Below are 25,498 nucleotides of genomic sequence, written 5' to 3' on the forward strand. Positions count from 1 at the left end.
TACAATCATTTCATTTGAAGAGTTCTCATCCTATGTGAATTCCCTGGTGTAGCGTAATATATGAACGATGGCTATAAGCTTTTCCATATTCATCATTTGTACTTGACCAGTAAGATACAGACCGTAGGTAAAGACTATATTCCTCCCCATGCTCCAACTTCAACACACTCACAGGACTTTTCTCTAGTTGGAATTCTCTGATGGTGAAAAAGGGAAATGCTGGATGCCTCTCCTTCTCTAGTAGACTTTTTGCTTTCAAATAAGGCATTAACTGTGGCTAACAGTAATCTCACATTTATGACATTTGCCTGGAAGATTTGGGCTGTGGCTAAACGTCTTTCTACATATATTACGTTCATTCACATTCCCAGTTTTCACAATAACACTGATCAAGTTTCCCTGTAGCAAGAATTCTCTGGTTTGAACCAGCACCATATTGATAAAATTTATAGCTGTTTCCCTTCAGTGTCAATTATCTCATGTGGTGAAAGTTCTGAATCGTCTGCCAGTATCTGACTGAATACACATATGCACTAAGACCCAGCGATTCCATTCCTAAGTATATACACAAGAGAAATACATGTATGTACACCAAGACAAGTATGCTCTCAGAAGCATGATTTATTATGACCCTAAGCTGTAAACAATGTAAAAGTTCATCAACAGGAGAATGGATAAATTGTGATATAATCATATAATAGAATTCTATACTGGATAAAAATAAATAAACTTCTGCCACATGCACTAATGATTAGACTCAGGGACATGATGAATGTAATAAGCCGTACATGAAAGAATGCATGATAATCCAATTTATAGAAAGGTTTATAATATGTAAAAACTAATTTGTAATGTTAAAAGTCAGAATCATGGTCAACTGTGAGGAGGTAACAACTAATTTTTATTTTGGATTTGCAATGAGAAGTACAGTTTATACCTCCTTCTTTTAAAGAACCTCTCTACTCACTGTATAGTCCATGGACCGCAGTCAGTTGGCCAACTAGTTATTACTGATTAACAAAAGGATATGTATTGAAATGGAAAATGTGATTTAAAATGTTTATAACACCTTGACAGAGGAATTTTTTGTCTGCTGAAGCTAGTAATAAAAAAATTTGGACTTTTTAATGATTTTTGTCATGTAATTTGTCTAATAATATTTGTGTGTGTGTGTGTGTGTGTGTGTGTGTTTTACAGGCTGGCAAATAGTAGGTTACCATGTGGTATAGTACCTTAAACTGTTGGATATTATTATGCTTGCAAGCAACATCATCTACAGGGTTTACTATCACTTAACATTTTTTTACCAAAAAAAGCCGCATTACTTACTGAATTCCCATGGTTTCTACCTTGTGAGTTTTCTGATGGACAATGAGGTTTGACTTACAACTGAAGAACTTCCCACACTGTTTACATTCATATGGTTTCTCTCCTGTGTGAGTTTTCTGATGGCGAATGAGGTTTGATTTCCTACTAAAGGCTTTCCCACACTGAGGACACCCATTGGATTTCTCTCCTGTATGTATTCTGTGATGAACAGTGAGGATTGCCTTCTGGCGGAAGGACTTCCCACATTCATTACAAATATAGGGTTTCTCCCCTGTGTGAATTCTCTGGTGGAGAGTGAGGGTTGTCTTTTGGCAGAAGGACTTCCCACATTCATTGCAAATATAGGGTTTCTCTCCTGTGTGAGTTCTCTGATGCACAGTGAGGGTTGTCTTCTGGATAAATGCCTTCCCACACTCATTACACTGATATGGTTTCTCTCCTGTGTGAGTTCTCTGGTGATCAATGAGGTATGACTTCTTCCTAAAGGCACTTCCACACTGAGGACATTCATAGGCTTTCTCCCCCGTATGTGTTTTGTGATGTCTAGTGAGGGTGGCCTTCTGGCGGAAGGACTTCCCACAATCGATACAAATAAAGGGTTTCCCCTCTATATGTGTTTTCTCATGAAGGGTGAGGGCTGTCTTCTGACGGAAGGCCTTTCCACATTGATTGCAAACGTAAGGTTTTTCACCGGTGTGAATTCGCTGATGTTCAATGAGGTATGATTTCCTTCTAAAGTTATTCCCACAGTAAGGACAGTGAAAGGGTTTCTCTTCTGTTTGTGGTCTCTGAGGCATAATAAAGACAGACTTTCTGCAGAGGAATTTCCCATATTTGTTGTAGGCAGAGGGCTTCTTTTCCATAAGATTACTTGGATGGACACTGAGGCTTGACTTTTCTATGAAGGCAATTCCATCTTTATTGTAGTCAAAGGTTCTTTCTCCTCTGTGAGCTCTAGTATGTGTAAAGAGCATTCCTTTCATCAGGAAGGATTTTTCCCATTCATTATGGTCCAACGGTGGCTCTGGAGCTTGAACCTTCTGATGCTGAATAAGCTCCTGTTTACCACTGAGAACTCTTTCTGTTTGTTTCTGGAGATTCACTGCAGGATGAATTTTCTCATGCTTCGTACTGAGGAGTGATTTCTCCCATCCAGCACTGTCCCCAAACTTCTCTTTTATGGGGCTTATATTTCTAATGACTAGTTCTGAAATATTTTTCAAAACTTTTCCATCAGGTTTATATTCACATAGTATGGTTTTTGAAATACGGTTCTTGCCTAGAGTAAGTGCTTTACCATAAATATTACTTCTCTCCTTAATTAGTTTTTTGTGATTGATGAATATGAGGGATCTAGAATGCCTGTCTTGGTATTCTTTGAACTTCACTAAGACATCTTCAGTTTTCCCATCTTCTTCTAGAAAAGAATACAATTAACACTGTGAGTCTTCACATAAATGCTATGGGTTGGGTATACATCCAGACAAACTATGGTGAGACTATCTCACTACTCTGATCTACAAAAAGGCCAGAATAAATTACCTCTTGGTAGCGAAAATGTATAAACACAAATACAAATCTTGCTACTCTGTTAAAATGAAGAAAAACTGGCATAAGTAAAAAACATTCATATCTTTGGCATGTTATAAATATAAGCTGCACTGAGAAGGTATAAGAAACACAAGGATGGCCAGGCTCAGTGGCTCATGCCTGTAATCCCAACACTTCGGGAGGCCAAGGTGGGTGGATCACCTGAGGTCAGGAGTTTGAGACCAGCCTGGCCAACATGGAGAAACTCTGTCTCTACTAAAAATTCAAAATTAGCTGGGGGCGCATGCCTGTAATCCCAGCTACTCGGGAGGTTGAGGCAGGAGAATTGCTTGAACCTGGGAGGCAGAGGTTGCGGTGAGCCGAGATCGTGCCATTGCACTCCAGCCTGGGCAACAAGAGCGAAAGTCTGTCTCAAAAAAAAAAAAAAAAAAAAAAAAGATAAGTGAGCAGAAGAGAAAGAATGATGAAAGAGAGATTCTCCTTGGAATAGAAGATTCAGAGCTGCTGAAGTGAGCCTACCAAGGGTGCTGAACAATAGGCAATGTGACAGAAAATTATTTAGGAAGAGACAAAAAGCTATACATTATTTATCCCCTCATGACTAAGTAAGTGTTATAAGTGCTTCCAATTCTTTCTTCTTCACTTGCATTGAGCCCATGAATGGTAAATGAACTTTCTCAGCTCATAGTGTTTACAGAAACATTAGTCTATAGTCTAGGCCCTAGATGTCCATACAACTGCAATTTATTTTCTCTTGAAAGCAGAGAATCTGGAAAACATATTCCCATGAGGAATTATCAAATACACCAAAAGACAAAATATATTTCCAACACGAATATAATCACTGTTGTGTATACATATTTTACATATTATCTATGTATTTAAATTCATTTTTATTTTTTTGAGAAAGGGTCTCGCTCTATCCCCCAAGCTGGAATACAGTGGTGTGATCCTGGCTCACTGCAGCCTTGGCCTCCCGGGCTCAAGCAATCCTCCCACCTCAGCCTCCCAAGTATCTGGGGCTACAGGTGTGTGCCCCCATATCCAGCTAATTTTTTATTTTTTTTTTTACAGACGGGGTCTTCCTGTGTTGCCCTGGCTGGACTTGAACTCCTGGCCTCAAGTGATCTTCCAAAAGTTCTAGGATTATAGGCGTGAGCCACAGTGCCCGGAGACTATAGTATTCTGATTGCTGTTACCATCAATTTATTCTGCCAGAGATGGTCAATAATGAAATTCTCCTGACCAACAATTCTAACTTCATTCTTTCAATTTGCCAAATTACTTTTTTCAGCTTTAGGGAAAGATAGGTTTGAGTTTTCCTCCCAATACAGTCACCTTAACTCTGCAATTCCCTGTTGGAGTTGTAAAGGGCTGGATTCTTCGATGTATGTGCAAAGCACTGATTAATCTTAATCATTTTTAAAAAATTATTGTATATCTTACTATAGTTGCCTTACTACCATCCATATTTGGGAGGGCAATTTAAAGATGGATTCATCTTACCTATGATTTACATTATGATTTATAATAGTCCCATACTGGGAACAGCCCAAATATCCATCAAAAGATGAACAGGTAAAACTGTGTCATGTATTATACAATCGAATACTACCACAGCAATAAGAAGAAACAATGCTGATACACAATGACAACAGGAATGAATCTCAAATATTTTGCAGTGTGTAAGCTTTACGAAAAAGAATACATATCATACAATTCCACTTCTGCGCAGTTCTAGGACATGTAAAACTAATCTGTATTGGTAATTGGAGTTACATTGCCTCCCTAAGCATATACCTCCAAGTATATGCTACTATCCAATTTTTCTTAAAGTTTTCACATAGTCTTTCCTTTTATTGGAGACAAAGTCTCACTCAATCACTCAGGCTGGAGTGCAACAGCATGGTCTCAGCTCACTGCAACCTCCACCTCTCTGGTTCAAGTGATTCTCCTGCCTCAGCCTCATGAGTAGCTGGGATTACAGGCATGTGCCACCACACCTGGCTAATTTTTGTATTTTTAGTAGAGACAGGGTTTCATTATGTTGGCCAGGCTGGTCTCGAACTCCTGACCTCGTGATCCACCCGCCTCGGCCTCCCAAAATGCTGGATTACAGGTGTGAGCCACTGCACCTGATCCCCACCCTTTTTTTTTTTTTTTTTTTTTTTTAAAGACAGAGTCTCATTCTGTCACCCAGGCTGGAATGCAGTGGCACAATCCCAGCTCACTGCAACCTTAGTCTCCCAGGTTCAAGCGATTCTCATGCCTTGGCCTCCTGAGTAGCTGGGACTATGGGTGTGTGCCACCACATCTGGCTAATATTTTTTGTAATTTCTAGTGGAGATGGGGTTTCACTGTGTTGGCCTGGCTGGTCTCGAACCCCTGACCTCGAGTGATCCACCGCCTTGGCCTCCTAAAATGCTGAGATTCTAGGCATGAGCAACTGCTCCCGGCTAAGCTTTCACATAGTTTTTCTACCTTTCAGTATCCCGTCTGTCTGAAATTGTAATAAAATTATGGTCTGGAACATTCACTTCAAGATATTTTCCAACAACCTGGGATTTTAACATGATCATTCTATGTAAAGTCCTTGATTTGATAATATAATATTGCTTTCCCAACTAAAACTCACATTTTTGGAGGTCAATATTTTATTGACGATCTTCTCTAAAATCTTCTGAGTATACATTTACACACTGTTATCTGAAGTTAGGGGATACAATGCTGGCAGGTACACCTAAAAAGAACTTAGTAGTAAATGATTTCTAAATGGATAAGAAAGATATTTTCCTTGCACGGTATAACAGTCAATAAGATAACTACTGAATACCTGGTCTCTGTTACAAGCTGCAGTGAGGAAAGGCAAAAGAGAGGACCTTATTTTGGGGAAATGATGAACCAAATGGAGAAAGAAGTTTCATGTAAAACAACTTCGAATTAGGTACCAAATTACTAGATCATATCAGAGGACATGTCTGCTCACATATTACAGATGTTAAGTAGAATGGGAATGCATAAAAAACAGAAATAGACACAGTCTACACAGTAGTCAAGGTATTTCATGGAGGAAATGAAACTTGATTTTTTAGTTAAGTGATATATTAGTATTGTGTGGTAAAGAATTTAATCTTGCTGCCGGGCGCGGTGGCTCACACCTGTAATCCCAGCACTTTGGGAGGCCGAGACGGGCGGATCACGAGGTCAGGAGATTGAGACCATCCTGGCTAACACGGTGAAGCCCTGTCTCTACTAAAAATACAAAAAATTAGCTGGGTGCAATGGCGTGCGCCTGTAGTCCCAGCTACACGGGAGGCTGAGGCAGGAGAATGGCGTGAACCCGGGAAGCGGAGCTTGCAGTGAGCCAAGATGGCGCCACTGCACTCCAGCCTGGGCCACAGAGCGAGACTCCGTCTCAAAAAAAAAAAAAAAAAAAAAAAAGAATTTAACCTTGCCAAATGAGAGGCCTAACCTTTAACTTCAGTTTCAGGGTGGTAATTTTTAAGGCCTTTGAGTGTCATGGCTAATAGGAGTTTATTTGTTTGCCAGGGAGTCTTTGGCTGCCCAGACAGTAACAATGTGATTTAGGGTAGGGGCTTTGAGTCATGCAGCAAGCATCAGCTCAGCTTCCTAAGGCACTGGAAACTGAGCTCAGTCACGTGGGCAATCAGGCCTATTTGATGGAGCCCCAGTAAAAACTTTGGACACTGAGGCTGTGCTGAGCTTCACTGGTTGGCAGTACTCTGTATGCATCGTCACACAGTGTTGCCAGGATTGCTCTCCATGACTCCACAGCGATAGGGCAACTAGAAGCTGCAAGTTTGGCACTTTCCCATACTCTGCCTATTTCCTTCTTCCCTTGACTGATTTTAATCTTTTGCTGTAACAAATGGTAACTGTGAGTATAACAGCTTTCACTGAGTTCCATGGGTCTTTTCAGCAAATTATCAAACCTGGCCAGGTGTGGCGGCTCACACCTGTAATCCCAGCACTTTTGGAGGCCGAGGCAGGTGGATCACTTGAGGTCAGAGATTTGAGACCAGCCTGGCCAACATAGTAAAACCCTGCCTCTATTAAAATACAAAAATCAGCAAGGCATGGTGGCACATGCCTATAATCCCAGCTACTTGGGAGGCTGAGAATCGCTTGAACCTGGGAGGTGGAGGTTGCAGTGAGCCAAGATCGCGCCACTGCACTCTAGCCTGAAAGACAGAGTGAGACTCTGTCTCAAAAAAAAAAAAAAAATTATCAACCCTAAGGGCAGTCCTGGGTATCCCTGAATTTACAGCTGGTGTCAGAAGTAAGGGTGGTCTTGTATGGATTACTGTACCCTCTAACTTCATAGTTGGCTAACTTTGCAAGTATATATGGAACATTTAGTATCCATCATATAAGGAAAGGTCCAGCTGTGATGAATAGAACCAATTACAGTTTTCCCTCATTATCCAATCCAAGGGGACAGGTTCCGAAACCCCTAAGGATACTAAAATCCAAAGATGCTCAAGTCCCTCATATAAAATAGTGTAGTATTTGCATATAACCTATACATCTCCTCCTGTACACTTTAAATCATCTCTAGATGACTTATAATACCTAATACAATGCAAATGCTATGCCAACAGCTATTATACTATACTGATTTTTATTTGTATTTTGTGTGTGTGTGTGTGTGTGTGTGTTTGTGTATTTTTTTTCTATTGGCAGTTGGTTGAATCTACTGATGTGGAAGCCATGAATTGGCGGGCTGATTGTATATGGAGTATATTTAGGACTCTTGAACAAATAAGAGATTATCAAAAGCTCTTAGTCACAGACAGAAATACATTTGGAATGACCAAATGAGGTATGATCCTGTCACCCATGAAAACAGAGGGATTTAAATTTCATATTAAAAAGTGTTATCTTTTTAGCATAATGACAGAATAAACTGAAAAAAAAAAAAAAAAAACTAGGGAAAAATCATGGCAAATTCAAAGATTAATTACAGCAGCCCACACCTGAAATGAATGATATGGCTCTCATTTTGGAAGTTGTCAATGGCAAATGAGAATATAAGAAGATGTAAAGATATTTTACAGGGTGCAATAATATAACACATTGTAGAGAGATGATTAAGAAAGTATAAGAGATGATGGACTCAATCCTATACTACTTGGGCTGATTATGGGCACAAGAAAATACAGAAACAAATAATAATAAATAAGATTATGGGAACAGGCCTGGCGTGGTGGCTCATTCCTGCAATCCCAGCACTTTGGGAGGCTAAGGCAGGCAGATCACTTAAGGTCAGGAGTTCGAGACCAACCTGGCCAACATGGTGAAACCCCATCTCTACTGAAAATACAAAAATTAGCCAGGCGTGGTGGCATGTGCCTGTAATCCTAGCACTTTGGGAGGCTAAGGCGGGCAGATCACTTAAGGTCAGGAGTTCGAGACCAACCTGGCCAACATGGTGAAACCCCATCTCTACTGAAAATACAAAAATTAGCCAGGTGTGGTGGCATGTGCCTGTAATCCCAGGTATTCGGGAGGCTGAGGAGACAGGATCACTTGAACCTGGGAGGCAGAGGTTGCAGTGTGCCCAGATCACGCCATTGCACTCCAGCCTGGGCAACAGAGCAAGACTTCATCTCAAAGTCTCAGTTAACTACATTGCAAGGAGCCCAAAAGGGAAAGAATGCTAGAGCCCTGAAGGAGCTGAGCAAAGAGTTCAGTGGCTGCTTAGCTCTGAGAAAGAGTTTGCGATTCTAGCCCTGTGCCAACAGGAACCTTGTTAAAATCTTGGTCCCAATACCAGCAAATTGGAAATGTGATATTAAAAGAGAGCAGTTCAGCATGGATTCATGAAGACCAACATGGGGCAGTCCCTTTCTGGTATTTTTAAACGCACTGAAAATTTTAAAGCAGAGTGGAAAAACAGGCAAATAAAACAAAATAAAAGAGCAAAAAATCCTGGTCCATTCATCTTTGTCCTGGGTTAGGTGAAAACAAAACAAAACAACCTTGGTCTTTCCATTGAGACTCCAGAAGGGCTGTGTTTTAGGAGTAGAGACTGCATCCCAGGACTCAGGACAACACCATAAAACTTTAATCAACAAGGCCCAGTCCTTGGGCATGTCCACCGAAGGGCCCAGTTTTAGAAAGATTTCTGTCAAGTCGGTTTAGCTGGAATCCCCTATTCTCAATATCTGATCTCTCGCCTCACCAGCCCCTGCAGGTGATATCTGATCACCATGACCTGCTTTCAATAGGAATCCTGGTAGGTCAGCTGAGCAAGATTACCCTATCCACTCAGTAATTTCCCATCACGGCCCCTCTCCCCCAACTATAAATTTCCTCTCTTCCTTATCGTATTCAGAGTTGGCCCATTCTCTCCCCACTACTTCAAAACCCCATTGTAGCAGTCCCTGAGATCTGCCTTACAAGTGTCAGGATAATGTTTTTCTTTAGTATTTATAGTAACACAGCTTGGATAGGAACAGATTGATTATTGGACCCCTTTGGCATCTCACCCAGAACCCCAAGTGCACACCTTTTGAGCCTTAGTCTTCACTCCTGACTGACTGGGGACCCATTGGTGAGCCGGACTCCTGGTCCACCGCTCTGGACAAACTCCCATTGAAGCTGGTACAACATTTTGATTCCTTAGATTCTGAGCATACTCTAGAGGCTGGGTTAGAATCCTAGGTTCCTCTGTTTATATGAAGTTGGGTCAGAGACATTGGTTTCTTTGTTTAAAAAGTACCTGCTGGGCTACAGGTCTTCCTTCCTGTGTCTTTCTTTTGGGTGGGAATTCACTTCCTGACTCTCGGGGCTAGAAAATTCTTGACCTGTGAGGCCTCTCTGTTTGATCCTGTTGCTCCCATGGGAACTTCTCAGTTGACTGATGGTGTATGTTCCCCTGTTGGTATATGCTCTGCCAGCTTCCTCCACTTCCTTTCTTCTTGGCATCACTTTACTAAGGATTCTCTAAACTGGCTCCTGTAAGACCTCTCCTTTCCCACTGCTCCACTCCTCCTTCCTCCTCTCACCACCTCTGATCATTCCTTCAGTTCCCCTGAATCCTTTGACATGTGGCCCTTCAGAACTGCTCCATCCCTTTATCCACCCTGCCAGACCTTTCCCTTCCCACTCTAACCCCTACAGTCACTTGAACTTTAGGTGCCCTGCCCCACATTGGGGGCACTCAAGGGGCCCCCAAAGGAAACACCTGTGGCTGAGAAGGAAAAAAGGGCTAACTGGAAACAAAGTAGATATTTTATTCACTCAGCCAAGCTTTGGAGACATCCAGATAGCTCAGTGGCACACCTAAAATTTAGTCACAGCTTCCATATGATTATATAACAGGGAAAATGAAAATCTGAAAATCCCCTCCACAAATATTGGCTAAAAAGCATTAGCCCACACATTGAACAGCTAACCTTGTTCCATGTGTCAGAAACACAATTCAGATAAAAATATAAAGTGGAGCAAAGATAAGGTGTAACACTATTTTACTGACTCCTGGCTAACATTTTAGAATGAAAGTTATAAGATCTCTGTTTGGGACTGTCTGCCTATGTATGTCTATGTATGTATATTATGTATATGTGATATTTTTTTTTTTTTTTTTTTTTTTGAGACGGAGTCTGGCTCTGTCGCCCAGGCTGGAGTGCTGTGGCCGGATCTCAGCTCACTGCAAGCTCCGCCTCCCGGGTTTACGCCATTCTCCTGCCTCAGCCTCCAGAGTAGCTGGGACTACAGGAGCCCGCCACCTCGCCCGGCTAGTTTTTTGTATTTTTTAGTAGAGACAGGGTTTCACCGTGTTAGCCAGGATGGTCTCGATCTCCCGACCTCGTGATCCGCCCGTCTCGGCCTCCCAAAGTGCTGGGATTACAAGCTTGAGCCACCGCGCCCGGCCGTGATATTTTCTTACCTCGAGATGGTATTAATTATTTATTTAAACATTTTAGTTATTTAGAGATGAGGTCTCACTGTTGCCCAGGCTGGAGTGCAGTAGTGCATAGCTCTCTGCAGCCTTGAACTCCTGGGCTTAAGTGATTCTCCTGACTCAGCTTTCTGAATAGCTGGATCTACAAGTGCACACCACTGCACTGGGACACATTTTTTTCAGAGACTGGGTCTTGCTATGTTGCCCAGGCTGGCCTCACACTCCTGGCCTCAAGCGATCCTCCTGCCTCAGCCTCCTGAGTAGCTGGAATTACAGGTGTGAGCCACAGCACTTGGCCAAAGTAATGTATAAACTCCCTTAAAGAGTTTATTCAAATTGTTTTAAGATAAAAATGAGTGTTTGTGTAAGTGAAATGTTCCTAACACCCCCAGAAATACAGGAACGAACCCAAAGGCCTTTCAAGTTCATGTGACTTGGGGTAAAATTTTGATAACTGAGTTTAATATTTTTGGTTTAATAAGAAGAGGTGCATCTATGAGCACATATTTTTATTTTACTTGGCTTTACTAGTCAAATAAGTTACTATTGTATTTACTATGTTTAAAACTATAAAAACTATACATTCAACTTAAGAAAAAAGGCACAAATAAATATGTAGTAAAAATGAATTGTCTGATATCCATTATTTCATATACATCAAACACAGCAGGAAAACAAAATAAAACAAACCTATGCATTTAACTTTTCAGGTTTTCCTGATTTGCTTTTTTTTTTTTTTTTTTTTTTTTTTTTTGAGACTGAGTCTGGCTCTGTCGCCCAGGCTGGAGTGCGGTGGCCGGATCTCAGCTCACTGCAAGCTCCGCCTCCCGGGTTCACGCCATTCTCCTGCCTCAGCCTCCGGAGTAGCTGGGACTACAGGCGCCCGCCACTTCGCCCGGCTAGTTTTTTGTATTTTTTAGTAGAGACGGGGTTTCACCGTGTTAGCCAGGATGGTCTCGATCTCCTAACCTCGTGATCCGCCCGTCTCGGCCTCCCAAAGTGCTGGGATTACAGGCTTGAGCCACCGCGCCCGGCCCTGATTTGCTTTTAATTGCCTTTTACTTGTATATGCTATACAGTTAACAAAGAAGTGACTTGAGATAATGGCTAGTTTTGTTTAATGTATTATGAAATTTTCATGAACAATCCAAACATAATAAATACTATTTGTGTAGGTCAATATAAGTGGAATAAGAGTTTTATAAATAGGCTTTTCCACAGTTGTTTCATAATATCTGCCTAAAAACAGTTTCCAAAATCTTCTTGGTAACCTGCAACCTAAGAGTCATGCTAAGTTAACTAATACTCATTTATAATTTCTAAGATAAACTACTGCAACATTCATTATTGAACATAAGTTTAAATTTACATACTTTTGGCTCTTTAATTTTATACAGAATAGAAAGACTAAACATATTTGGATCTGTTAAACGCTAAAAAATTGTACTATGAGAAAACATGTATTGATAAAGTTGTGAGATGATGTATTCATAACATTTGCTAATCTGTTACAGCATGCTAGTATGTAGCAGATAATTCACAACTATCTACTTCTTAGTTTACTCTGTTAAAAGGTTACTAATGGTTAACATTATAATCACTATATGTAATTAAAACTACTAAAAATAGGCAGGGGGCAGTGGCTCACGCCTGTAGTCCCAGCACTTTGGGAGGCTACGGCGGATCACCTGAGGTCAGGAGTTCGAGACCGGCCTGGTCAATATGGTGAAACGCCATCTCTACTAAAAAAACACAAAAATTAGCTGGGCATGGTGGTGCGCACCTGTCATCCCAGCTGCTCCTCAGGAGTCTGAGGCACAAGAATCGCTTGAATCCGGGACTTGGAGGTTGCAGTGAGCTGAGATCCTGCCACTGTACTCCAGCCTGGGCGACAGAGCGAAAGACTGTCTCAAAAAAAAAAAATAATAATAATAATAAAATAAAGAAAGAAAGAAAAAGAAAGAAAGAAATGGTTCATTGCAACCTCTGACTCCCAGGTTCAAGCAGTTCTCCTGCCTCAGCCTCCTGAGTAGCTGGGATTACAAGCGTGCACCACCACGCCCAGCTATTTTTTGTATTCTTTTAGTAGAGACGGGGTTTTGCCATGTTGGCCAGGCTGGTCTTGAATCCTGACCTCAGGTAATCCACCCACCTAAGCCTCCCAAAGTGCTGAGATTACAGGCATGAGCCACTGTGCCCGGCTCACTCTTACTATTTACAATAGCATCAGAAATATTAAAAGCTTAGAGAGGGCCCGGGGCGGTGGCTCACGCCTGTAATCCCAGCACTTTGGGAGGCCGAGGTGGGCGGATCATGAGGTCAGGAGACCGAGACCATCCTGGTAAACACGGTGAAACCCCATTTCTTCTAAAAATACAAAGAAATTAGCCGGGCATGGTAGCGGGCACCTGTAGTCCCAGCTTCTTGGGAGGCTGAGGCAGGAGAATGGCGTGAATACGGGAGGCGGCGGAGCTTGCAGTGAGCGGAGATCGCGCCACTGCACTCCAGCCTGGGCAACAGAGCGAGACTCCGTCTTAAAAAAAAAAAAAAGCTTAGAGAGAAACTTAATGAGCAATACTTAAGACTTCTATACTAAAAACAGGAATTTCTTACAGGAATTAGAGAAGCTAACTAAAATGGAAAGCTATAGCATTGTCATGAACCACAGAACTCAATATTGCTAAGACATTAGTTCTCACTAATAAAAAACCTAGCACGTTTATCTAAAGAAATCAAGAAGTTGATTCCAAAATGAAATTGAGAAGAAAATGACCTAGAATAGCTAAAAGTTGTTTTCGTGTGTTTGCTTTTTTTTTTTGAGATAGAGTCTCACTCTGTTGCCCGGCTAGAGTGCAATGGCACAGTTTTGGCTCACTGCAATCTGTGCCTCCCAGGTTCAAGAAATTCTCCTGCCTCAACCACCCGAGTAGCTGGGACCACAGGCGTGTGCCACCATACCTGACTAATTTTTGTATTTTTAGTAGAGATGGGGTTTCACCATGTTGGCCAGGCTGGTCTTGAACTCCTGACCTCAGGTGATCTGCCCGCCTCGGCCTCCCAAAGTGCTGGGGTTACAGGCATGAGCCACTATGCCTGGCCCTAAAAGTTTTTAAAAAGCACAAAGTTAGAAGACTTACTCTAACTGACTTCTAGACTTCTTATAAAGTTACAATAATCAAAGACCAGGTGGTATTGTCAATGTGACTTAAAATATGTCCAAAGAAACAACAGATTGCCCAAAAATAGACTGACACAAATGTGATCAATTTTCTCTATGATCATCAGAGTAATTCAGGCAACAAATACTGATGGAACAAATTGATAACCATATAGAAGAATAGACTCTCGAACCCTACTTCACATCATAAAAAAAACATGAGGTGCATCACAGAACTAATCATAAAAAGCAAAATATACAGCCAGGTGCAGTGGCTCACACCTGTAATCCCAGCACTTTGGGAGGCTGAGACAGGCAGATGAGCTAAGGCTGGGAGTTTGAGACCAGCCTGACCAACAAGGAGAAACCCCGCCTCTACTAAAAATACAGAATTAGTGGGGCGTGGTGGTGGATGCCTATAATTCCAGCTACTTGGGAGGCTGAGGCAGGAGAATCGCTTGAACGCGGGAGGCGGAGGTTGCGGTGAGCTGAGATTGTGCCATTGCACTCTAGCCTGGGCAACAAGAGCACAATACTGTCTCAAAAAAAAGCAAAATATACACAGAAAATACAGAGCACTATCCTCACCATACCTAGAAAAGAGAACTATCCTCACTATACTTAATTAATTATAAAAGAAACAATGATTAACTGAAATTCACCAAAGTTAAAAACTTCTATTCCTCAAAAGACACAATTAAAATGAATACGCAAGTCATAGACTAGGGAAAATATTTGTAATACGTACATTGAACAAAAGATGTCTATCCACAATATGTAAACAATTCCTACTACTCAAGGAAAAATAGATACTACTTAAATAAAAAATGGATAAAACACTTGAACAGGGCTGGGCATGGTAGCTCACGCCTGTAATCCCAGCACTTTGGGAGGCCAAGGTGGGCGGATGGCAAGGTCAGGAGTTTGAGACCAGCCTGGCCAATATGATGAAACCCCGTCTCTACTAAAAATACAAAAAAGTACCCAGTGTGGTGGCGCACATTTGTAATCCCAGCAAATTGGGAGGCTGAGGCAGGAGAATTGCTTGAACCCAGGAGGCAGAGGTTGCAGTGAGCCAAGATTGCGCTACTGCACTCCAGCCTGGGCGACAGAGTGAGACTCCATCTCAAAACCAAAGAAACAAACAAACGAACAAACAAACAAAACACTTGAACAGATGCCTCTAATATAAAAAGCACGTGAAAAGGTTTTCAATATCATTAGCCGTGAAATAAATCTAAATTAAAACTGCGAAGTTGGCCAGGTGCGCTGGCTCACGCCTGTAATCCCAGCACTTTGGGAGGCTGAGGCGGGCGGATCACGAGGTCAGCAGTTTGAGACCAGCCTGATCAACATGGTGAAACCCTGTCTCTACTAAAAATACAAAAATTAGCTGGGCATCGTGGCACACGCCAGTAATCCCAGCTACTTAGGAGGCTGAGGCAGGAGAATTGCTTGAACTCAGGAGGCGGAGATTGCAATGAGCTGAGACTGCGCCATGGCACTCCAGCCCAGGCAACAGAGTGAAACTCTGTCTCAAAAAAAAAAAAAAAAACAAAAAACTGCAAAGTTATACAACAAGAATGGCCAAAATGACCAGAATGGCCAAAATGAACACAAAATGTAGAAAAGAATGTGGGGCAATCAAAATTCTCATACAGTGCTGATGAAAGTCTAAAATGGTATAGTAGTTTTAGCTACTAAACTACCAAACTAAAATGGTAGTTTCTAAAGAAGTAAAATATGTATCTGCCTTATGAATCAGCAATATCACTGCTAGGTGTTTACTGAAGAAAAATAAACATGTATGTCCACAGAAATATTTTTACAAGAATGACTATAGCAACTTTGTTCATAAACTAAAAACATCCTAAACTAAAAACATCCCAAATGTCTTTCAACAGGAGATGCATAAACTGATATATTCATACAGTGGAAAACTGTTTCACAGTTAACAAACTACTTATGCATGCAGAAGCATGTATAAATCTCTCAGACATGAAGCTGAGTGAAAGAAAGCAGATATGAAAAAGGTTTGCAATAGACAAAATGAATCTATGTTGGTAGACGTCACAACTCTGATTGTCTTAATGGGAGGGACTGAGTTGGAAGAGGCCTGGTGGATCTTAATGGGTTAATGAAACTGTCTTTTATCTTGATTGGAGTGTGAGATACATGGGTTTATACTTCTGTCAGAACTCACAGAACTTTACACTTTATATCTCCATGTACGTTATACCTATAAAACATGGAATAGATTCTTGGTAAGGTAATAGCAGCCAATATTTCCATAAACACAGGTAAACAAGGAAAAGATTTACATGGGGGTGATATTCATACCTAAAATTTACATTTTAGAGGCATGAAAGTCAGCCATATATAGGCACTTTATAGGTCTCAGGTCTTTTTTTTTTTTTTTTTTTTTTTTGAGGGGGAGTCTGGCTCTCTTGCCCAGGCTGGAGTGCAGTGGCCGGATCTCAGCTCACTGCAAGCTCCGCCTCCCGGGTTCACACCATTCTCCTGCCTCAGCCTCCCGAGTAGCTGGGACTACAGGCGCCCGCCACCTCGCCCGGCTAGTTTTTTGTATTTTTTAGTAGAGACGGGGTTTCACTGTGTTAGCCAGGATGGTCTCAATCTCCTGACCTCGTGATCCACCCGTCTCGGCCTCCCAAAGTGCTGGGATTACAGGCTTGAGCCACCGCGCCCGGCCGGTCTCAGGTCTTTAATACATCGCTAATAGGAAGGCTACTATGAAAATATAGAAAATAAAAAGTCCTGGTGAAGAAACTGTAACCCTTGTACACTGTTGGTGGGAATGTGAAATGACGCAGCTACTACAGAAAACAGTATGGTGATTCCTTAAATATTAAACACAGAATTACCACATTATTCAGCAATTCCACTTCTGAGACTATACCCAAAAGAACTGAAAGCAGGGACTAAAACTGATATTTGTACACCCATGTTCACAGCAGCAATAGTCACAATAGCCAAAAGATGGAAGGAACCCAACTGACCACTGATGTATGAATGAATAAGCAAAATGTGGTATATACATACAACAGAATATTAATCAGCATTAAAAAGGAAGGGATGGATGAACCTGGAGGACATTATGTTAAGTAAAATAAGCCAGTCAGAAAAAGGATAAACACTATGTGATTCCACTTACAAGAGGTACCTAGAGTAGTCAAATTTATAGAGACTGTAAGTAGAACGGCGGTTGACAGGGCTAGGGAGTAGGGATAAAGGGAAGTTATTTTTATTTATTTATTTTTTTGAGATGGAGTCTCGCTCTGTCACCCAGGCTGGAGTGCAGTGGTGTTATCTTGGCTCACTGCAACCTCTGCCTCCCAGGTTCAAGCAATTCTCCTGCTTCAGCCTCCCAAGTAGCTGGGATTTCAGATGCCTGCCACCACGCCCAGTTAATTTTTTGTATTTTTAGTAGAGACGGGGTTTCACCATGTTAGCCAGAATGGTCTCGATCTCCTGACCTCATGATCCGCCCACTTCGGCCTCCCAAAGTGCTGGGATTACAGGCATGAGCCACTGCGTCCGGCCGTGGGAAATTAATGGGTACAGAGCTTCATTTTTGCAAGATGAGTTCTGGAGATGGATGGTGGTGATGGTTGCACAACAGTGAGAATGTACTTGATGCCACTGAACTATATGCTTAAAAAGTTTAAGATAGTATATTTAATGTTATGTGTATTTTACCACAATAACAAAAATAGATCCCTAAAAACATTCAAAGGCATCAACTACTTGACATTTAATATTTACTAGACTTCATTTATAGACTCACCTAGATAGCTGTAACTTGGAAAAATTCTCTGTGTCCATAGCTCTTCTCCTTGTTCCAACTTGCGGATCATATCAGGCTTAGTCATGTGAAACCCTGATGATGGAAAATGAGACTCTTGGTCTAAGCTGTTTCAACTTTAAAACTATTGAAGTAAGATAAAGATACAACTTCAAGGTAGTAAATGAGGTATACATTAATGTCTTACCAAAGTTAATACCTTATACTACACAAGTGATGATATAATCATATTTTCTTTTCTTTTCTTTTTTCTTTTTTTTTTTTTGAGACAGTCTCGCTCTGTCACCCAGGCTGGAGTGCAGTGGTGCAGTCTTGACTCACTGCCACCTCGTCTCCCAGGTTCAAGCAATTCTCGTGCCTCAGCCTCCTAAGTAGCTGGGATTATAGGTATGTGCCACCACACCCAGCTAATTTTTGTACTTTTTAGTACAGATAGGGTTTCACCATGTTGGCCAGGCTGGTCTTGAACTCCTGGCCTCAAGTGATCCACCTGCCTCGGCCTCCCAAAGTGCTGGGATTACAGGCGTGAGCAACTGCGCCTGGCAAGATAATACTTTCTACTAAAAAAAAAAAATCACCTCTAATCCCTGAAATTCAAAGTTCTATATGTATCAGGAATTCTTAGAAGGAGATGCATGACATTGAAAGATTCAGGAGTGCTTCTTACCCACAGATACAAAGTGGCAATAGTTTTCCAACATCACATCCCTGTAGAGGGCCTTCTGAGCAGGGTCTAGTTGCTGCCACTCCTCCTGGGTGAAGTCCACAGTCACATCCTTGAATGACACTGATCCCTGTAAGGGCATACTCTAGTTCATCCTGAAGTGATCGGAAATGTGTGAGAACTAGATATTGGAGACCTAGTACTGACAATGTTTACTGGTCAGACTAGTTTCCTTATTTATGTTTTATATTGTATAAAATTCTCTCTCTGAAAATACATCCATTTGTATTTACTTATAATCTCATGCTAAACATACTGAGATCACACTACTTGTCCTGAATGTGACTGGTTGCCTGGTAGACCAAAATGAATAAAACCCTGACCCTGCTCATGAGAAGTTACAGGCTAAGAGAGGGGCATACATGTAAATACATGCACTTAGTAGGTTTTACAGATGCAATGACAGAAATACGTACAAGGTAAAGTGTCACAAAACAAGGAAAAATTTCATTTTGTACTCTGAGGCTTCACTGAGGACATAAAAGTTTTGTACTCACAACGAATTTGTTTTGTAGGAATACAGGGCATCAGCTTTTAAAAATTCATGGGGAGAAAAAAACCAGTTAGTAAATCAGGAAATAGCAAAAGGCACAGTATGTTAGGAAACAGTCTTTGAGCTCTAAGAAGGAAAAGGTATATGGAGGTAGGCAGTGGGGATATTATCACATGACACTAGATTTTTTTTTTCCTACAGAACAGCGGTCTTAAAGATATACTGAACACATTCCCAACATTGTAGCTATTTATAAACCATCAATAGGCATTTATGAAAATCTACATTGTTAATGATTACTGCTCTTGAATGTAAATTGTTAACATTTTATTTCCTTCCAGTAGACTATCTCGTACATTCTACTGTGATGCATGCCCTACTTTGGGTCTGTTGCTTTAAGGAATAGAAAGAACGTGAATAAACATAAGGACACACATGTTATGTGATAAAAGTTTTGAGGCAATACTCCTGAAGACTAGAAAAGGCTTAATGTATATTATGTGGGAATGACAATTAAGTAACCTTGGTTAGAGATGTCTTCTAGATGAAGGAAGTGTCAGCGGGCTGACAGAGAACAACTGTACCTACATGACCACCATTACAACAGAGATGGTTGTAAATTGGCTGTAGAGTGGAAAAGATACAGGCATGTTATCTGCATAGGCAAATGCATGGCTGCTGGGACTAGAAAGTGAAAATGGGAAACAGAAGAAAATGTAGGCTGGACCAAAGGAACTAATGAGGTAACCTTGGAAGTGTACTTTAAGTGTCTGTGGAACATACAGGTGGTGATAGCTAGTGGAGGTTGGATATATAGTTTTGACACTCTGGACAGGGGTCTAGAGTGGAGAGGGGTATTTGAGAGTCACTAGAATCACACTAAGTGTAGCCTTCAGAGTGAATATGATTATGCATAGAGAAAAAGGGACTGTGAAGAAGAGAACCAATTAGCATCTGAGGAAAACCAATATTGTAAAGGTTGGCGGATGAGCTAAAGAAGAATTTTCTGAAAGATATGAAAAGAGGACAAAGTACTGTTTGATCAACAATAGAGTATTTCAAAAGTGGCCTGGCATATGAATTTCCTTCTCCTGCACCAGCATATAAAACATTAAAAGAAACTAAAAAGAAAATAACAAATCTCTAACAGCATCAGAATACTGGAAAGGTTTTCACTGGCAGGCCACAATTTATAGGATCGGCTAGCAGACATGAATAAAACAGGAAGATCAGAGAGGAGGAACACAAAACCTGTTTCTTTGACAAGCCTACAATCAAATTGCTACCCTAAACGCCTCACAAAGCAGGACATCTTTCCAGAAATGAATGCTGGGATCTACCACTTCTATCTCCCAACATATCATTGCAAAACCTAGGCTAGCGGAGATAATTAAGGTTTTTCCATGTCTGCTCCATGACTACTCACAACTTAGATCTCAAATCAGCATCAGGACAAGTTAAATTGATTCAAGCCATATATTCCCATTTAAATCAAGACAATACCTTTCTGTTTCAGCAGTTTGTCTGTGAGAAGACTGAGAAAGGAGATGATGAATGATGTACCCAATGAATATGTACAACTAGAAGGTGCGCTTGGGGAAGGCTTAAGTTGATCTGGTTGGAATGGAGAAATTGTGAACAGGGCTGGATATAGGATGAGGCAGGTGAGGCATCTAGAATGCAAAATTTAGGAAGGCACAGCCCTGAGGGTACCCCTTAAATATTTCACCTCATGCCACTTGCCTGCCTCATCCTAATCTGGCCCTGACTGAAGACTAGTTTCACAGAAGAAAATCTCAGTATCTGGGAAGGTTAAAGGACAGGGAAGCTCATGTTCATACACCATGAAAAAAAGTTATTCCAGAAAGAGAGGAAACATCACCTCACCTGAGACATGGCTTTGAGATTTCTAGATGAACCTTCTCTTTCGAGCTCTTCTTTTGGAAAAGGAAACAGTCCTGAGAAAGCAGAGATAGAGGATACATGTATGTGTGAGACCATACTTAACTCAGAACTCCCGGAATTAACTCAGTTAAATCTGCATGAATGTTCACTATTTCAGCACTTGTCCACCCTGCGTACCCTTCAGATGTCCAGGATGGTAGTTAGTGGGAAAACGGACAAATCAGGCTCCCTCACAAACACCAGAAACCCGGTCTGTTGGTAAAGTAGACAGGATTCTGGGGAACCTGTTTTAACTTCAAGAGAGGGAACATTGTGTTTTTCGCTCTGCAGCTCTGCCTTCCATCTCCCACTAAACACAGGTTTACTGTGTATTTCCAAATGGTTCTTCTTGGACTTTTTGCCAATTTACACTGACAGTAGTGGATGAGAATACCTTCCCAAGCCCTGATGAAGACAGTTGACAACTTTTAAATCTGTGCTTATCTGGTCTATATTGTATTGAGAATGATTTTTTTTTTGAGACGGAGTTTCACTCTTGTTGCCTAGGCTGGAGTGCAATGGTACAATCTCAGCTCACCACAACCTCCACCTCCCGGGTTCAAGCGATTCTCCTACCTCAGCCTCCTGAATAGCTGGGATTACAGGCATGCACCACCACACCCGGCTAATTTTGTATTTTTAGTAGAGTCAGGGTTTCTCCATGTTGGTCAGGCTGGTCTCCATCTCCCAATCTCAGGTGATCTGCCCACCTTGGCATCCCAAAGCGCTGGGATTACAGGCATTAGCCACCACGCCAGGCTCGCAAAATAACAATTTTAATTATTACAGTGAGACTGGACTTATTAAAAATCTATCCAATACTTTTTATTATCTTAGCATGTCTAAGGGAGTAGGGAACCTCACTCATATAGAGGTGTTGAAAGTGGTAGTTGTGACAGGCACGGTGGCTCACACCTGTAATCCCAGCACTTTGGCAGGCCTGGAGGGGGAGGATCACTTGAGGTCAGGAGTTCAAGACCAGCCTGGGCAACATGGTGAAACCCCATCTCTACTAAAAATACAAAAATTAACTGGGTGTGGTGGCGCAAGCCTGTAGTCCCAGCTACTCAGGAAGCTGGGGCAGATGAATCACTTGAACTCCAGGGGCAGAGGTTGCAGTGAGCAGAGATCACGCCACTGCACTTCAGCCTGGGCAAAAGAGCAAGATTCCATCTTAAAACAAACAAACAAACAAAAACAACAACAAAAGTGGTAGCTATGGTAAAAAAAAAAAATTTTTTCCTGCATGGCCCCCAGTGGAACGCTATTCATTTCAACATATTGGTTTTAGTTAATATAGTGTTTCCAGGTAACGAATCTGGGAATTATGAAAATCACCTTTTCCCCTCTGATACTGTTATCTCTATTTTATTTGCTAAATTGCTGATTAGTTACAATTTTGGAGGAAGGTTTAATGGCTACTATTCAGATAATCAAATCTTACATAACCAACTAGCCATGGTCATAACAGAGTTCCTCAATCATTCAAATATTTAGGTCACCAAGGCCACAAAACCACCAGAAGTAACAGTAGGTTACAAACACATGCAGAGTCACAGTCAATCAAACATCCTTCAGAGAACCAGCAACCTACAGGCCCCACTTGTCATTCACAACCTCAGACAGCAGCTAACACGATTCCAGGCAAAGTCACAATCACATCCACAGATCACTTTCAATTCTCCACACTCACAGTCTCAAATGCGACTCACACCTAATCTAAAAATAGACACACGCAGAGGAAACCTCGCGCAGCAACACTACTCCGTCCACTTTTCACACAATCGGCCACAACATCCCAAAGAGAGACAAGCACCTAAAATGCAGCAGGTTGGGCGCAGGAGGCCACCCCCATTCAACTCGCGCGCGCGCGCACACTCAGCGCCCGCTCCGCGCAGGGACCCGCCGCCAGCGATGGCGCTTCCGCGGGATCAGAACGGGCAAAATCCCCCTTCGCGTAGCTCGCTCCGGGTCACCCTCAAGGTCACGCCCACGGACCACGCCCGAGGCCCGGCTCGTACAGATCTGAGCGTCTGGATACCGCGGTCTCGGTTCTCTCTTCAGAATTACCAGGCCCGGCTGGGACTCTTGGTTACCTCCCTGGCCTCCCCACCCGGTTCCGCGTCCTTAGACAGCTCTCCTGGAACGGAGCTCCCAGTGCCCTCCTCGGCCTCCTCAGCACCCCTGGCACCCACCAAGCCTCACCCCCGGCCCAGGGTGAGTCGTCTGCGCCTGCGCACTCGCGCGTGGGCCTGAGCTCCCAGGAGTCTCCGGGGCGGCCCGTTAGGCGCCGCGCGGTGCTCGCTGCGGGAGCTCCCCTCCATTTGCACCCACGCCGACTCTATTGCGACGGGGACTACGCTTCTCCCAGGACCCTGGCTCCCTTTTCCGTTAACCTGGTGGTCGTTTTCCGTGTGGTGAGTTGAGGTGACCCGGGTCTGGATGCGAGAGGAGCTCACGGCAGGGGACCCGGGTTCCTGGGGCGCGGAGAGGGCTTGTAGAGGCAGAAGCCCCAGGCCTGTGTGCAAGTTACCTGCTGGGGAGGGAGACTGTGTGACTGTGTGTGTGTGTGCGGTTCTGTGGCTGCGTCCGTGTGTGGTGTGATTGTGAGTGGGCGCGCCTGTGACGGGCCCGGGACGGGTGCGGGGTATGTGCACAGCAGGTGCACAGCCGGGACAGCCCTGATTGTCCCCTATTGGGTCCGCGGGACCGAGTGGGGGCGGGGCCACTGACGGCGCTGAGCGGTGACTGTGAATGTGTCATGCTGTTATCAGTGATCCTGTGATAGCGCTGTTGTGACCCACTGGAGACTGTGGTCAAAACTGGCCTGGTGCAGCTTTACAGAGTTTGATTTCTGCAGTTCTGGGGCTCGGGAATAGGTGGACAAAATCGCTGTGTGGCTCGATCTGTGTCTGTGGAAGACTCCGAGACCTTCTGTTCTAAAGCATGGCCCCTGTCGCTTTCATAAAGCATAATGCACAGTGGCATGCAGCCTCGCCAACATCTGGGGCCAATTTTAAGTTGCGTGATTTCTTAAGAGTTTGTTGTACTGGGATTTCTTCCACTGCCTCAGTCATTTCACCTTATAACTACATTGCACAGTGTGCAGTCAAATGGCTATCGAAAAGGAAGCTGGATATTTGAGATCCAGAATGAAGTTTCCAACTGAAAAAGCACAGCCTTGTGTTTCACATGGACAAGGCTGTGTACTGATATGCACAGCCTTGTGTTTGATACGGAGATGTTAGAGCTGGAATTGCTCCCAAGGCAAGGTCCTGGGAAGATACGATATTGAGGCCCCAAAAGTAGGATTCCTTTCTCCAAAGATGTGTGTGTGATGGAGTTTCACTCTTGTTGCCCAGGATGGAGTGCAGTGGCGTGATCTCAGCTCACTGCTACCTCCGCCTTCTGGGTTCAAGTGATTCTCCTGCCTCAGCCTCCCAGGTAGCTGGGATTATAAGCATCCACTGCCATGCCCAGCTATTTTTTTTTTTTTTTTTTTTTTGTATTTTTAGTAGAGACAGGGTTTCACCATATTGGCCAGTCTGGTCTCCCAACCCCCGACTTCAAGTGATCCACCCGCCTTGGCCTCCCAAAGTGCTGGGATTATAGGCATGAGCTGCTATGCCCAGCCAAATTTGCTACCATTTTCTTAAGAATTTTTGCATGGGTTTTTGGTCTGTCATTTCTTTTCTTGTAGTATCTTTATCAGGTTTTGGTATTAGGGTAGTACTGGCCTAAAAATATATGAACTGTCCTGTCCTTCCCTATTTTCTGGAAAAGTTTGTATAAGATTGGTATTATTTGTTCCTTAAATTTCTGGTTGAATTATCTGGCAAAATCATCTAGGCCTGGAGATTTCTCTTCTTGATGTAATAAATTCAATTTCCTTTTTTTTTTTTTTTTGAGACGTAGTCTCGCTCTGTCACCCAGGCTGGAGTGCAGGGGCACGATCTCGGCTCACTGCAAGCTCCGCCTCCCCAGTTCACGCCATTCTCCTGCCTCAGCCTCCCAAGTAGCTGGGACTACAGGCGCCCGCCACCATGACCAGTTAATTTTTTTTGTAGTTTTTAGTAGAGACGGGGTTTCACCGTGTTAGCCAGGATGGTCTTGATCTCCTGTCCTGGTGATCCACCTGCCTCAGCCTCCCAAAGTGCTGGGATTACAGGCGTGACCAACCGTGCCTGGCCTCAATTTCCTTGATATATCTGTTTCATCTTGTGTGTTTTAGTAAGTTGTATTTTTTTAAAGGAATTTTGTCCATTTCATCTGAATTCTCAAATTTGTTGACATTAAGTTGTCTATAGTAATTTTTTTTTTTTTTTTTTTTGAGACGGAGTCTTACTCTGTCGCCAGGCTGGAGTACAGTGGCGTGATCTTGGCTCCCTGCAACCTCTGCCTCCCTGCAACCTCTGCCTCCCAGGTTCAAGTGATTCTCCTGCCTCAGCCTCCCGAGTAGCTGGGACTACAGGCGCGCACCACCACATTCAGCTAATTTTTGTATTTTTAGTAGAGATGGGGTTTTACCATGCTGGCCAGGATGGTCT

General features: G+C 42.7%; 2 protein-coding genes across 7 annotated transcripts in view; one reads left to right on the plus strand and one right to left on the minus strand.

Moving 5' to 3' along the window:
• Positions 1 to 274: 274 nt before the first annotated feature.
• ZNF382 (zinc finger protein 382) lies at positions 275 to 23,661 on the minus strand. Of its 3 annotated transcripts, none has more exons than XM_025368370.1 (5): positions 23,147 to 23,189; positions 20,895 to 20,965; positions 18,458 to 18,609; positions 17,773 to 17,865; positions 275 to 2,746 (listed from the first exon to the last, which is right to left on the minus strand). In XM_025368370.1, exons 3-5 carry the CDS (start codon positions 18,594 to 18,596, stop codon positions 1,326 to 1,328), a joined length of 1,653 nt encoding a protein of 550 aa, XP_025224155.1. In that variant the 5' UTR covers positions 18,597 to 18,609; positions 20,895 to 20,965; positions 23,147 to 23,189; the 3' UTR covers positions 275 to 1,325. The 3 variants fall into 3 exon arrangements, with proteins under 3 accessions (XP_025224155.1, XP_025224156.1, XP_025224157.1); XM_025368371.1 differs by having other exon boundaries at positions 18,458 to 18,584; positions 23,147 to 23,183; XM_025368372.1 differs by lacking the exon at positions 18,458 to 18,609 and having other exon boundaries at positions 23,048 to 23,661.
• The window catches only part of ZNF529 (zinc finger protein 529), a 50,547-nt gene continuing 48,266 nt past the window's right edge, over positions 23,218 to 25,498 (plus strand). The window contains exon 1 of one of the 4 annotated variants that reach the window (XM_025368367.1): positions 23,218 to 23,368. The gene's annotated coding sequence lies outside the window, so the exon portion shown is untranslated. The other 3 variants (XM_025368368.1, XM_025368366.1, XM_025368365.1) reach the window with 3 other exon arrangements.

The sequence above is a fragment of the Theropithecus gelada genome, chromosome 19 (genome assembly GCF_003255815.1).
Source record: "Theropithecus gelada isolate Dixy chromosome 19, Tgel_1.0, whole genome shotgun sequence".
Lineage (NCBI taxonomy): Eukaryota > Metazoa > Chordata > Mammalia > Primates > Cercopithecidae > Theropithecus > Theropithecus gelada.

Bases quoted from the DNA above. Each gene is read 5' to 3' on its own strand.
- ZNF382 (XM_025368370.1), bottom strand. From the start codon at position 18,596: ATGCCCTTACAGGGATCAGTGTCATTCAAGGATGTGACTGTGGACTTC. The intron at 17,866-18,457 runs GTAAGAAGCACT...TTCCATCATCAG, and splicing joins TTGCCACTTTGTATCTGTGG to GGTTTCACATGACTAAGCCT. The intron at 2,747-17,772 runs GTGAGTCTATAA...ATTCTTTTCTAG, and splicing joins TCCAAGTTACAGCTATCTAG to AAGAAGATGGGAAAACTGAA.